This window comes from Anabrus simplex, chromosome 12 (genome assembly GCF_040414725.1).
Source record: "Anabrus simplex isolate iqAnaSimp1 chromosome 12, ASM4041472v1, whole genome shotgun sequence".
NCBI lineage: Eukaryota > Metazoa > Arthropoda > Insecta > Orthoptera > Tettigoniidae > Anabrus > Anabrus simplex.
Genome location: NC_090276.1, coordinates 38,439,475 through 38,453,236, shown reverse-complemented (window position 1 = coordinate 38,453,236; position 13,762 = coordinate 38,439,475). Strand labels below are relative to the sequence as shown.

Genomic DNA, 13,762 nt, shown 5'->3' with positions numbered 1-13,762 from the left:
GGTGGGGTGAGAGACTGAATGTGCCGGGCTGAGTGGCGCAGATGGTAAAGGCGCTGACTTCCTGTCCCCAACTCGGCAGTTTTGATCCTGGCTCAGTCCATTTGTATTTGTAGGTGCTCAAATGCATCAGCCTCATGTTTATAGATTTACTGGCAAGTAGAAGAACTCCTGTAGGACTAAACTCTGACACCTTGGTGTCTCCAAAAACCATGAAGGTAGTTATTGAGACTGAATGTTCCTCACAAAACTCGAACAGCGAGATGCTGTGGATCGTCTAAAAGGGAGAATACAATTCATACCTGCCAACCCTTCCAATTTACCCGGAAACTTCCAATTTTCCAATTTATTTTTAATTCTTCCTTCTTTTTTTTTTTTTACCAATATAACCTCCAGTACAGTCAGTACTCTTCCCCTAGTACAAAGAAGAAATTCTTATGTGCTTGTGTAATTTACCCAACCTCATTTTCAAGCGTATTTATTTGATGCCTTATTTCGTGAGTGTATCGTCTGTCGCCTTCATGTATTGTGTTTCCTGCTTGCTACAGCAGCATGTGTGCTTTACGGCTGGAATTCGGGACAGCAATAATCTTACAAACAAGAGAGTCTAGCGCGTGCTAGTGACTTAGGTAATCGGGACGAAAGAATTAGTTCTTATTGTGTGGTTCGTGCACTATTAACATAGTTTCTGTACATATGTTCATTGGAGTTGTAGGCCACATGTTTATTCTAGCAGTTCTGTGCTTTCCCGCGTGTCAGTCGTGTGTTAATGTATGAGATATACCGATCTGTTTTGTATATGTTAGTTTCACGTATTTCATTGCATTTTTGTTAATAATTTAAATGAGTTGAATGTATTTCAGGGAGTTACGTCGGTGACAGTTTCTGCTATTTTCTCTTAACGTTATGGCCAAAAAAACATAACAAACGTTATCTCCAAGTGTTCAGAGATACCTATAAAATTAAATTTTCGTTCATTTTACAGTCTAATCAATTAAACTATTATGTGGTTTGTTGCGTGTTGATGTGATATAAATACAGTGGAACTACAATATCTCGAATCACCTTAGGAGATATTTTATTTCAAGTTATCGAAATTTCAAGATATGGAGAATACTGTTTTTGAGCATGTATAGCACATAATTGAATCATATGTATCTACAGGCCTTTACTGAACACGTTATTTTTAACAGTATACGAAGAAACTCTGTTTTACAGCATCACTTTAATTGTAACAGTTATTATAGTAACTTTTTAGAAGACAGGATACAGTACATACAGTAGTGAAACAAGAATCATAGCTCCATTAACATCTTTGGAAAAAATACGTTAGCCTCTTCTGTTTGTTGCGGTTTACCTTTCCTCACTTCATGTTAAAACTTCTTGTCAATACCATGCAGCCGAGTTTCGTAAATGGAGCTTGTCATCCACGACTTCTGGGCTTGCTTTCGTATGTGACCGATAATTGACACCCGAGGAACAGCGAGACCGATTTTCCGATCGCTAGAAGGTTGAGTTTCTCTGTTCCCATCGTATTAGGTCCTAGTTTCACTGTAACCCTTCCTTTACTTGTTAACTGTTCCACAAACGCCGTATTGCACAGTTAATGCTGCACAAAATTCAAGTGTAGAGTATTTTTTTGCAAGGGAAGACATGTTTGCTTCAAGTAATAGAGAAATAAATACACTTGAAGAATAGGACAAATGGCTGGAAAATTGAAGTTACTTCGAGATACTGAAAATTCTAGTAATGGAGGTTCGAGGTTCGACTGTATTATTATTCGTATGTGTGTGTCATAAATGAGAGTGATTAGGTACATTTTTCTTGTAACCATTTTTAGTTCGAGATTTTAAATTTAATGGTCCATTCACATTGTAAATGTAGGTATGTATGTCTTTTATCCTGTCCTTTTTTCACTTAGACTGTGGTGCAATATATGTGATGAAATCCAATATTTCAAAAATCTTATTTTTGATTTCTAAAAGTTGGCAGCTATGACAGTGCAAAAGTGCAGATCTCAAGTATGTGGGAAAATGCAAGGAAGATAACAGTGATGGTAAATTTAAAAATGTAAATTGTTATTTGTTTTTAATAACTTGCATAAATTTAAATGACCTTCTGTGAAACAAGCAAGCCCCATGGCCTGGGGATAGCGAACCTGTCTCCCCTGGAGGCCCCGCATTCAATTCCTGGCTAGGTCAGGAAGTTTTTACCTGGATCTGATAGCTGATCAAGGAGCTGTATGACAATGGCGGTCATATTGTATACTGCCCCAGTCTAGGAAGCAAAAAATGTCAGAGAATTTGTCATGCTAACCACGTATCACTTAATAATCTGCAGCCCTTCGGACTGAACAACAGTCGCTTGGTGGACCAAAGCCCATTATGACTACGGCAACATGGAGATGAACTGTAGAGAAACTACACATCTTAAAGATAGACTTCCTGAGAGATGAACTACAGCTGTTCTAATAATGCCAAAAGTTTTGTGTTGTCCCTCTGTTGATGAAGCCATGTTCTTATCTCCAGACGACTCACCACGCACTTTCGTTTTCAAAGAAGTTTCTTCAGTCTACCAGTGGTGCCAACTATTACGGATTGTCCGTAATTATTACGGATTTTACCTCACGATTACGGAATTACGATCTAAGGGGAAATTATTACGGAAAAGCTGACATAATCAGGAAAAATAATTTTCAACGGAAAAAAAAGAAAAGACGGAAAAAGCCTTGAAATGATTGAACATTTCTCCTAAATCGTCCTCATTTTGATGCTTGTGAGTTGACAATGATACTTACTCGATCGTGATTTCCTTTTGCTACCCATAAGCGTTGTAAAATTCATTGTGAATGAAGGAGCTCAAGCGCTGCTCTTCTCCACTATAAATCCTTGTATTTGCCGTGTTAAGTGTACTGACAGTTGTCAGAAAAATTGAGAAAGAAGCGAGGCCTACATTAAGCACATCTGCACTGGAATCGCTTATGGTTCAGAAGTCGAAAATGTCATCAAAGTGGAAAGGATGCTTCAAGAAAACCTACACTGAAAACCTGCTGCTGTGTGAGAAACACGCTACAAGGAATGTTTTATCATATAACTAACAGGTTGTGTGCTAATGCTATTGTGCAATATGATATACTTTCGAATAGATTGCTAGAGGGAAGGGCAAAAGGGGTGTCATTATCAAGAAGGGAGGAACATGCTTTGGATTTGACTCGAAATTTTTCTCGTGGGCGGAGGGCGATTACTGATAATCCAACTTACTACTGCAAGGAAAGCATCCTTTAGCATACCGTCAGGTATCACTGATGTCACCGCAGCGACAGTTGTGCGCGAGAACAAGTCTGAGGTAGACCCCAAGGCACCGGACTCCCTGCTAAGGTAGTTGGAATTACATTTCCATTACTGAACTGAACATCAGCACTTGGCGGTCAGACTGTCTCTCGAGATCTCCTGACCAATGGTACACAAACAAATGACAGCTCACAGAAGCTCTTTTCAGAGCCAATCAACCAAACCCTTGGGTCCTGTATTAAGAGTCCTTCAAATTAACATAGAAGGCATGAGTAAATCTAAGGCCGACTATTTGTCCAAACTTTCATTAGAAAATAACATTGATTTAATCTGTGTTCAAGAAACTCATATCTCTGATGAGTCACAAATGCACTCAAGAGGAAAGATCCATGGTTACAGATTATTGGGAGCTACTTATCATCAATCATACGGTTCTGCGACCTATGTTTGCAACTCCATCATGGATGCTCATCTAGTCTCTACACACCATGAGAACAACATTTCTAACATTGTGACTCAGGTTAACAGCTTGACAGTTGTGAACACTTATAAACCTCCAGGTATCCCATGGCCTGATAATGTTCATCCAAACTTTGCACATCCTGCTGTCTATGTAGGTGACTTTAACAGCCATCACACCCAATGGGGATACAGATCAAATGACCTCTGTGGAGAAAAACTTACTGAATGGTCAGACTTGTCCAATATTCAGCACATCTTCAACCCAAAGGAAAAAGGCTCCTTTAAATCAGCAAGGTGGAACACAGAAACCAATCCTGACTTATGTTTTGTGTCCACTGATCACCAGGGATACAGTTTACCTGCTATTCGTAGAGTGCTCACAAACTTCCCACACAGTCAGCACCGTCCTGCTCTTTTGGAAATAGGCGCTCAAATCCCCATTATTAGATCGTGTCCTCTTCCACGGTGGAATTTTGTCAAAGCTAACTGGGTCAGTTTCTCTGCTGATCTTGATAGCAGCATAAGATGGATTCCTCCTGCTGTCAACAACTACTGTAGATTTGTTAAAGCAATACTTGCCGCTGCAAAAAGGCACATTCCTAGAGGGGTCAGAAAGGAGTACATACCTGGATGGAATGAAACATGTGAAAAACTCTACAGTGATTTTCAAGAGAATGGAGAAACAGATGTTGCTGATGAACTCATGAACAACTTAGATGAAGCCAGGCGGAACAAGTGGACAGAAACTGTGGAGACTATGGATTTCAAACATTCTAGCAGAAAGGCTTGGAGCCTCTTAAAGAAGTTGGGGAGATCACCTCGCATTCCACAGCCCAAATCTGCTGTATCACCTGATCAAGTTGTCAAACGGATTGCTGGATTGTCTAAAGTGAAACCCAAGAAAGAACTCAATCGGTTAATAAGAAAAGAACTAACCTTCATGAAAAGACACAATATTGGTTCATCAAATATTTCTGCCCCTTTCACCGAAGAAGAGCTCCTGTCTGCTCTGAAGACAACAAAAAACCGCAAAGCACCTGGTTTTGATGGCATTCACCCTGAATTCCTCAAGCCTTGTGGGAAGAACACAAGGAAATGGTTGTTACGGTTTTTTTCAAATATTCTGATTACAGGCAAACTTCCTCCAGAGTTCAAACGAACCAAGATTCTGGCTATTCTGAAACCAGGTAAACCTTCCGATTGTCCTGAAAGTTATCGTCCAATTGTTCTAATGAGTGTGTGTTACAAACTTCCGGAACGGCTCATCTACAATAGAATAAGCCCTCTAATTTTACGATCGCTCCCAGCAGAACAAGCCGGTTTTAGACCTAACCGTAGTTTTGAAGACCAAGTTCTTGCGTTAACAACCCACATTGAAGCAGGTTTTGAAAAACGACTGAAGAGTGGTGCAGTGTTCATAGACCTTACAGCCGCTTATGATACGGTTTGGAGAGAGGGAGTTGTGTATAAGTTTTTTAAACTTGTTGGATGCAGAGTATTGTCACAACTCATAAACAACATGCTATCAGATAGATTGATCCAGGTAGTTATGGATAACAAACATAGTAAAGTTAAAAAGCTCAACAATGGTCTCCCTCAAGGATCTGTGCTCTCTCCATTGCTGTTTAATATGTACATTGCCGATATACCCCGTACTACATCACGCCAATTCGCTTACGCGGATGACCTAGCAATAGTTACTCAGCAATCCAATGTGAATGAAATAGAAGCAATTCTGAACAGAGACCTTGTCATTTTGAGCGAGTACTTTGATAAGTGGTGTTTGATACCTAGCACCAGCAAAACGGAAACCTGTCTCTTTCACCTTAATAACAGGCAGGCAAACATTACTTTGAATGTTTCGCTCGACAACTCTCCCCTACCACACAATTCTAACCCCAAGTACCTTGGAGTAACTCTTGATCGGACACTATCCTTCAGGAAACATTTAATGAATACCGTTGCTAAACTGAAGACCAGGAACAATATCATTCAGAAACTTGCAGGTTCTACATGGGGAGCATCAGCATCCACTCTTAGGTCGTCAGCACTGGGACTGGTATACTCTACAGCCGAGTATTGTTTTTCTGTTTGGCTGAATAGCCCTTATGTTAAGAATATTGATGTTGTTCTGAATCAGACGATGCGCATTGTCAGCGGCGCAGTCAGATCTACTCCTCTTTTCTGGTTGCCAGTCTTGAGTCACATAACACCTCCAAGGATTCGCAGACAAAATAACCTAATTCGCGAGTTCAGGAAGATAACAATGAACCCAAGTCTTCCCATTCATGAAGACATGGTTGTTAGGTATGGACGTCTGAAGTCAAGATCTCCGCCCATTCAGACTGCAAGGGAACTCATCAATAGGAAATTTAACGGTTCTGATGAATGGCAGTTGGAGTGGACCAACTCAGCTCCAGATGAATGGCAGACCCTCTTTAGTCGCCAACACCCACCACCTGGTTTTAATCTCCCCAGAAGAACTTGGGTTCTTCTCAACAGAGTCCGTACCAATCATGGACGATGTGGGTCATTGTTACATATGTGGGGTATGCGCTCCTCCCTTGAGTGCGACTGTGGTGAGAAGAATCAGACCATCCGTCATATTGTCACCGAATGTCCTAGGAGGTCATACTCCGGTCAGCTGAAGGAGTTTGTGTGTGCTTCTGACGGGGTTGTACAATGGTTGGACAGCTTGGATTTAAGTTTATGAACTGTTTTATTAGAGATTGGTTGATTGTTTAAGGTGTTACATTGTTTGTTTTTTTTTTGTTTTTTTTTTTTAATATTTGCATGTAGAGTTATGTACTAGCCATAAGCTAAATAAATAAATAAACTGATAATCCACTTCAAAGGTTGGCACCTCTGGTCTACTGACTGAAACTAATTTTGAATAAAATGTATAAACTAGCTGAAAAAGGAAACAATTAAAATAGAATGTGTCGTTCTTGAAAGAACATCAACAGGTTCTATCAAATCGTACTCAAAAATATTTAAAAATTTATAAACATTTGCATTTATTTCAGTTTAAATCCTTACAACCTCAAAATTTAGAACTTTCTTAATGCTTCTTTCTTTTTAACCTGTTTTAGTTGCAATCATTCTTGCTACTTAATGTCTTTTACTTCCAACGTATGAATAAGAGATCCTTAGTCCACCCAGCTTTCACTCCCATACAGTAGAGAGCCTGAAAACAGACTGATTTAAAGAATTTTATCCAAGTGTTTGTTTCTGGTGTACTGAATACTGTTGATTACTACTACAAGCTCACTGCATTAGCCCTGTTACACCTCAGTAAGATTTCACTTTCTAAGTACTTGATAGTTTGGTATTTCCTTCCAAAATGTGTTGGCCAATCTTTGGATTGAATTACCGATCAAGGAAGGAGAGAAAGTTCATGAAAAGTAAAATACCAAATAGGGAAAAAGGGACAGTATAAGTAAAATTAAGAATAGCAAAGAAATGGGGGTGAATGGAGAACAGCTTATTTAAAATGTGAGGAAGACAGAACAGTTTGATAGTTAAGAGGATGAAAAAAGAAATATATATCGCCGGTATAATTAGCAGTGGATCTCATTGTTCTGTTTTCTTGCAATATAACCTTAAGCACTGTTTCATGAACCAATACATAAACTTGCATCTCGGGTCAACCTTCTAGTGGTAGCGAGAGTACAGTTTTTAGAATGTGAAATGAAGTTAACTGCCTCCATTCTTCCGGCGTAACTCTACCACTGAAGCTGATTCATTCATTTGGCTTCATCCAACATGTTCTTTTGTAACTTAGCCCTTATCTCTCATTACAAATATATTCATGCTATACATTCATATTACCGAGCTCGATAGCTGCAGTCGCTTAAGTGCGGCCAGTATCCAGTATTCGGGAGATAGTAGGTTCGAACCCCACTGTCGGCAGCCCTGAAAATGGTTTTCCGTGGTTTCCCATTTTTACAACAGGCAAATGCTGGGGCTGTACCTTAATTAAGGCCACGGCCGCTTCCTTCCCATTCCTAGCCCTTTCCTGTCCCATCGTCGCCGTAAGACCTATCTGTGTCGGTGCGACTTAAAACAACTAGCAAAAAAAAAATACATTCATATTAACCATACCGAGAGAGTTGGCCATGTGGTAAGGGTCGCATAGGTGTGAGCTTGCATTGCCGAGATGGTAGGTTCAAATCCCATCGTCGGCAGCCCTGGAGATTTTTTCTGTTTCTCCAATTTCTACACAGTGCAAATGTTGGAGCTGTACTTTAACTAAGGCCATGGCTACTTCCTTCCTAATACTAGCCCTTTCCATCCTTCCATTGCTAAAAACCTTCTGTATGTTAATGCAATGTTAAACCACTGGAAAAAGAGAGTGAGAGAACAATAACTAGCCATCATGCACCCACGTTTGACAGGTATATATATCGTATGGCTTTACAAGTACACAAAAAAAAATATCAAATGGATGTTTGACAGGTAAGATTTTGTTACTGCAGGAGTAATGCTGTCTGGTAGAGATAAGTGGCAGCAGAAGATACAGAGCACATCTCAACAAACAACTATAAGTATCCAATGTAATGTTATTGTTAAGTATTAGGAGCTTAGAACATTAGTAGGCCATCACATCTTGTTTTCTCTCAGGTCTGCAATTAGGATATTTAAGGCCTAGCTTTAAATCCCCCTCATTTTCCGAGTGGTTGTTCCTTCAAGTTTTTCTTCTCATTTTGATAGTCATCTTCCTGGTAAATGGGGCTAATTACCATGTAGTTTTGAGGTTTGCATTCAGGAGATAGTGGGTTTGAAGCCCACTGTTGGCAGCCCTGAAGATGCTTTTCCGTGGTTTCCCATTTGCAGTGTGGCGTAAAGCAAATTGTTAAAAAAAAAAAGTTTTGCAGCTTATATGAAAATAATTGTATCTATCATCACTTACAACTTTTATTATAATTTGAATCCACCTTATTCAATACATAAAAACTGTTCTTTAGATGAAATTACAACATATATTTCAATCAGAACTAGTTTCGACGGCCGTCTGCATCATCATCAGCTGATATAGGTTCTTGGAAAAATTGGCAATCACATAAGTTTATCTACGTCAAATTGAACACAATTTAAAACCATGTTAACAACTTAAAACTGTGTTACGATTATACTGTCTCAAAGTCCATATTTTCTACAAGTGCGAGACTTGCCTTAAACCATAAATTGATGAAAACATATGCAAACTGGTTTGCTCACTTATAAAATAATGTGGATTTAAAAGAACAACAACTTAAAAATAAAATAATCTTGAAGAAACATTAGCTTAATTTATCACACTTCTTAAAATGTGACGTAGAATCGAATTAAAATACATCAATAAAATCTTCAGAGTCTCTTTAATGGAGTTATCCTAGTGAGGTGGAAACGAGCAATCGGTCCTTTAAGATGTTAACAAGTACAAGTACAATGTTCCCAGTTCAATGCGGACCTCAAATGATCGCTGTCCATGCGAACACTGCCTTCTTAGCTCCGTAACACCAAGTACTTTCCTGACTGTTATCTCTGCCTCATGCAAGGGTTCTCATTTGGTTGCTGTACTGTAATATTTGAATTTGGCTTGAGAGATATTCTTATATTTTTGAAATCTGACTTTTAATTTCTTAGGATATACTGAATGAGTTGGCTGCATATTAGGCCATATGGCTGTAACCTTGCGTTCAGAAATTTACAGTCCAGAAGATGGTTTTCTATGGCTTTTCATTTTCACACCAGGCTCCTTAAGGTCATACCTGCTTCCTTCCCGGTTTTTGTCCTTTCCTATCGCATTATCGCCAGAATCGTGTGAGTTTGTACTATGTTAAGCCACTAGCAAAGGAAAAGATATCAACAAAAGGAATAAAATATTTTGTTGGTTTTTTAAATGGAAACTTATTTTCTTTTCATTTTCAACTTCTTGTTTGGGTCATCGGTCCATAGACTGGTGTGATGCAGCTCTCCATGTTTCTCTATCCTGTGCTAACCTTTTCATTTCTAAATAACTACTACATCTACTCCTTGTCATATTCATACGTTGGTGTACCCCTGCTGTTTTTTACCACCTACACTTCCCTCCAAAACTAACTGACCAAGTCTTTGGTGTCTCAAAATGTGTCCTATCATTCTATTCTTTCTGGTCAAATTTCACCAAATCGTTCTCCTCTCACCGATTCGATTTAGTATCTCTTCATTTGTCTCTTTGGCCTAAGACGAAACTTCAGCCTCAAATCTCATACTAGCCTATGGCTTGGCTACTGCTGACCTCGTTCACTTTATGTGGGAGAGCTGTGAAACAAAACATGGCACCTCTTAATGTCTTCAAAAACAGTAATAGTTGTTAGTGGGTCATAAAACCTATAACATTATTGATGATGATGCTTGTTGTGTGAAGGGGCCTAACATCTACATCATCAGCTCCTATATTATTATTATTATTATTATTATTATTATTATTATTATTATTATTATTATTATTATTATTATTATTGGTGATAATGAACTCCTAAAGTACAAATAAATTTCACAGGTGTGCAGTTACTCAGGGAACTTGCATTCCCTCCTTTTTAATGTGTTAGTATCCATTTTACCATTAAAAAAGGCCTGATAATCATGTTATTTTGCCTTTTAAAATATCAGTCACTGCCACCACCAATTTTAAAATGAAAATAGATTAACTGACATTTGTGTGAACTTGTATTAAAAAAGGTTCTGAAACCTGATTGTGTAGGGAAATTGAAATAGACTGTGTAGCAAAGTTAAGCATTTGCATCTTGTGCTTAAAGTTACGGGATTGAATTGGTTAACATTTAGGAAAGGTTAATTGAATGAGTCCCATTTTAATAGATGACCAGTATGTTTTGTTTTTTTTTAATTAGGGAGGAATTTCAGCACTCTGCCTTGTCTTAAAATTGAAAATATTATTTATGGAACATTAATGATTAGAATTAAAAATTAAGAGAGATTCTAGTCTATTTCACTGAATCTATTTCTAGTTTGTTCATTTGTCTTACGAATGCTGGCAGCAGGTAACTTCATAAGGTATTCATTGGGCTTCTTGCACATATTGATCTGAGAGTTGAGTTGTGTAGAGACACTGGGTGAAGTGAATAAGAGATGTTGTGTCGCACTTCTTTGTACTTTCCTAGTTTAGTTTAATCTTTTGTACTACAGATGACATTACAGTATATTCAAGAAAAGCGAGAAACAATGAGCAGATTGCTTGCTGTGTTCTGTAATGAGACTTCCCCTTCCTAATATTTAGACAGTAAATATTAGTGGTTAATGAATAATGGTTGTGATTTTTTACATTTAGTTTAAGAAAGGCTTATAAGCCTATTGTTTGCCTCTTAAAACAATTATTTTGAAATGGAAGTATCAATCAATCATTTGCCACAGATCTGCATTTAGGGCAGTCGCCCAGCTGGCAGATAACTCCTCTGTTGTTTACCCAGTCTTTTAGTTTTTTAAATTAATTCAACTGGGCTTTTGTAAACTGGCAAATGGGCTTAAAATAAATGAAAGTAGTTCAGTTTTTTTTTTTAAGTTGCCATTGAGCGTTATATTTATTTTGATGAGTTAGGCACACCAGTTGTAACTTACTAAAATATATGCCCTACTGTTCGGTACTAATTTTAATATACTATTACTATTACCCCTTGTTGGATGGCAATTGTAACTTAATAAAATATTTGCGCCACATTGGGTGTCAATTGTAATATGAATAAATAAAATAAATGAAATAATTTGCCTCAAGTTTGGGAGTTAATAAATACATACATAATCATTATAGACAGTTATGACTTTCAACGTTCAGTCTGAAGGCCTCTGTGAACTTACTAAACATCACCACAATCCTCTATTTGCAATAGTGCTGTGGCCTCATTTAGTTCTATACTTCTTATCTTTAAATCGTTAGAAACCGAGTCTAACCATCGTCGTCTTGGTCTCCCTCTACTTCTCTTACCCTCCATAACGGAGTCCATTATTCTCCTAGGTAACCTATCCTCCTCCATTCGCCTCACATGACCCCACCACCGAAGCCGGTTTATACGTACTTAGCCTTTATCTCCTCATTCCGAGTTGCCTCCTGCCATTGTTTTCACCTGTTTGTAACAGCAATCATTTTGATTTATGAATTTCATTTTCCGTATTGACATTTACCAATCGTCATAAAAGGAAAGAAAAATTCCACCTAATCAATACATTTATTTTCTTGTAAAGTATTACAATCTAGGACCGGTTTCGACCCTTCATAGGTCATCCTCAGCTATATCAGAATCACATTTGCATTTCTATCTTATACCTCCGAAAGACCTTCATGATATATTGTTTCATAAATTTCAGTGAAAACTTATCTTAAAAACTACAGGTAGGAAGTGCACCTAGGTTCTCCAATAACTTCTCCACTAACTGAAAATAATCTATCTATATTTGACCTGCATCTGTACATTAGCACTTCATCATGTAATTCCGGGAGGATGTATCTTTTCACCAGCAAAGAGATACAAGTGATAGCTGTAATATTCTGCGCTGTAGTGATGTGTAGCATAACTACAAATAGCATGCTTTATATGAGTGTTAAGATGTTTAACTGCCTTTTTCTCTGAATGACCAAAATGCTACTTATACCGTTATGGTTTTCATCCATTCAATTGCTCTTCACTGTTTCTGTGTATCAACTCAAATTGCCAGCTCTCACCATCAACATGTGGTATGCCACTTTGATACTGTACCTCTTTTTCAGACACCAACACTTGGTTTTAGAGACACCTTCGTTTGCACATGCACACGCTGTTGATCTGTGCCTTGAAACTGGGCCATAATTTAAAGAAAGTTGCACAGTGAGATATTGAATACCAAGATCATTAACTTAGCACAAGAATTTTATAAGTATTAACAAGCAAACCACACTACTCCATTCATAATCAAACGTAATCATCATCATAATCATTTCTTCGCTCCAGCAAGCCGGGTGCGGTTGTGTACGAGCTTCCTCCAGTTTGTTCTATCCATCCACAGATACTGCTCATATATGCGACACCAGTTAACATCTCTAATTTCAAGGTCCTTCAATATCTGTTTTTCCCAAACATCATGAGGTCTTCCTCTTGGTCTCTTCCCAGGAACATTGTGGTCAAAGTATGTTCGAGGAGTCCTGTGAGGGTCCGTTCTTTCATGTGACCATACCATTGCAATCTCTTCACTTCCAGAGTCTCCAGCAAGCTTCTTTCCAATCCAAGCTGTTGCCGGATATCCACATTCCTTATTTCATCCATTTTTGTTTTTTGTAGACAAGAACGGAGGAACTTCATTTCTGTTGCCTGAGAAGACTCTTTGTTGGTCCAGTAAGTATTGCTGCTTCCAGGCCTTATGTCAGTATAGATACTAGATATATTTTATACAAGCTGATCTTGAAACTAACGGAAATGTTTCATCCCAAAGTATTAGGACGTACAGCTTGATAGAATTTGGAAGCTTTCTGTATTTGGTTGCTAATCTCTTGATGTATGTTATTGTCTGATGACAGAGCACTACCTAAATACTGGAAGTTGTCTACAGTATCCATCTCCCCATCTCCAATTCTTAGATGAACAGTTGGAGAGTTTCTACACATCACCAAGCCAACTGTCTTCGTTTTGCTGATTTTGAGACCTAAGGTTGTAAAAGCCTCATGCCAGAGATCTAGTCTAGTTTGTACTTCAGCTTCTGTCTCACCCCATACCATTACATCATCAGCAAAAACCTGAGCATTAGTTGTTGGATCCTTTCTTTTAACCACTTTTAAAACTTCATCCACTATGATTATGAAGAGAAGTTGTGAAAGACAACTTCTTGCTGGACACAACACTTGGTTTCGTCATATAATTGTTGTACTCATGCTATAATGTCATCGAGCACTTTGTCTCAAACATTCCCATAAATGCCTGCGTGGTGCATGGTCATATGCTTTCTCGATGTCCAAAAAAAAAAAAACAGTTACAAGTGTTTTACCTTTCTCCCAATACTTCTCATAG

General features: G+C 38.3%; 1 protein-coding gene across 3 annotated transcripts in view; it reads left to right on the top strand.

Annotated features, from left to right (window-relative positions):
- Swt1 (Swt1 RNA endoribonuclease) overlaps positions 1 to 13,762 on the top strand; it is a 241,258-nt gene that overhangs the window by 200,326 nt on the left and 27,170 nt on the right. Inside the window, exon 17 of one of the 3 annotated variants that reach the window (XM_067156737.2) lies at positions 13,040 to 13,194. The exons of the other annotated variants lie outside the window; for them this stretch is intronic. Coding sequence (XP_067012838.2) covers positions 13,040 to 13,073 — 34 coding nt within the window. The 3' untranslated portion in view covers positions 13,074 to 13,194. Of the gene's footprint in view, positions 1 to 13,039; positions 13,195 to 13,762 lie in introns of those variants that run through there. 3 annotated transcript variants of the gene reach the window in all.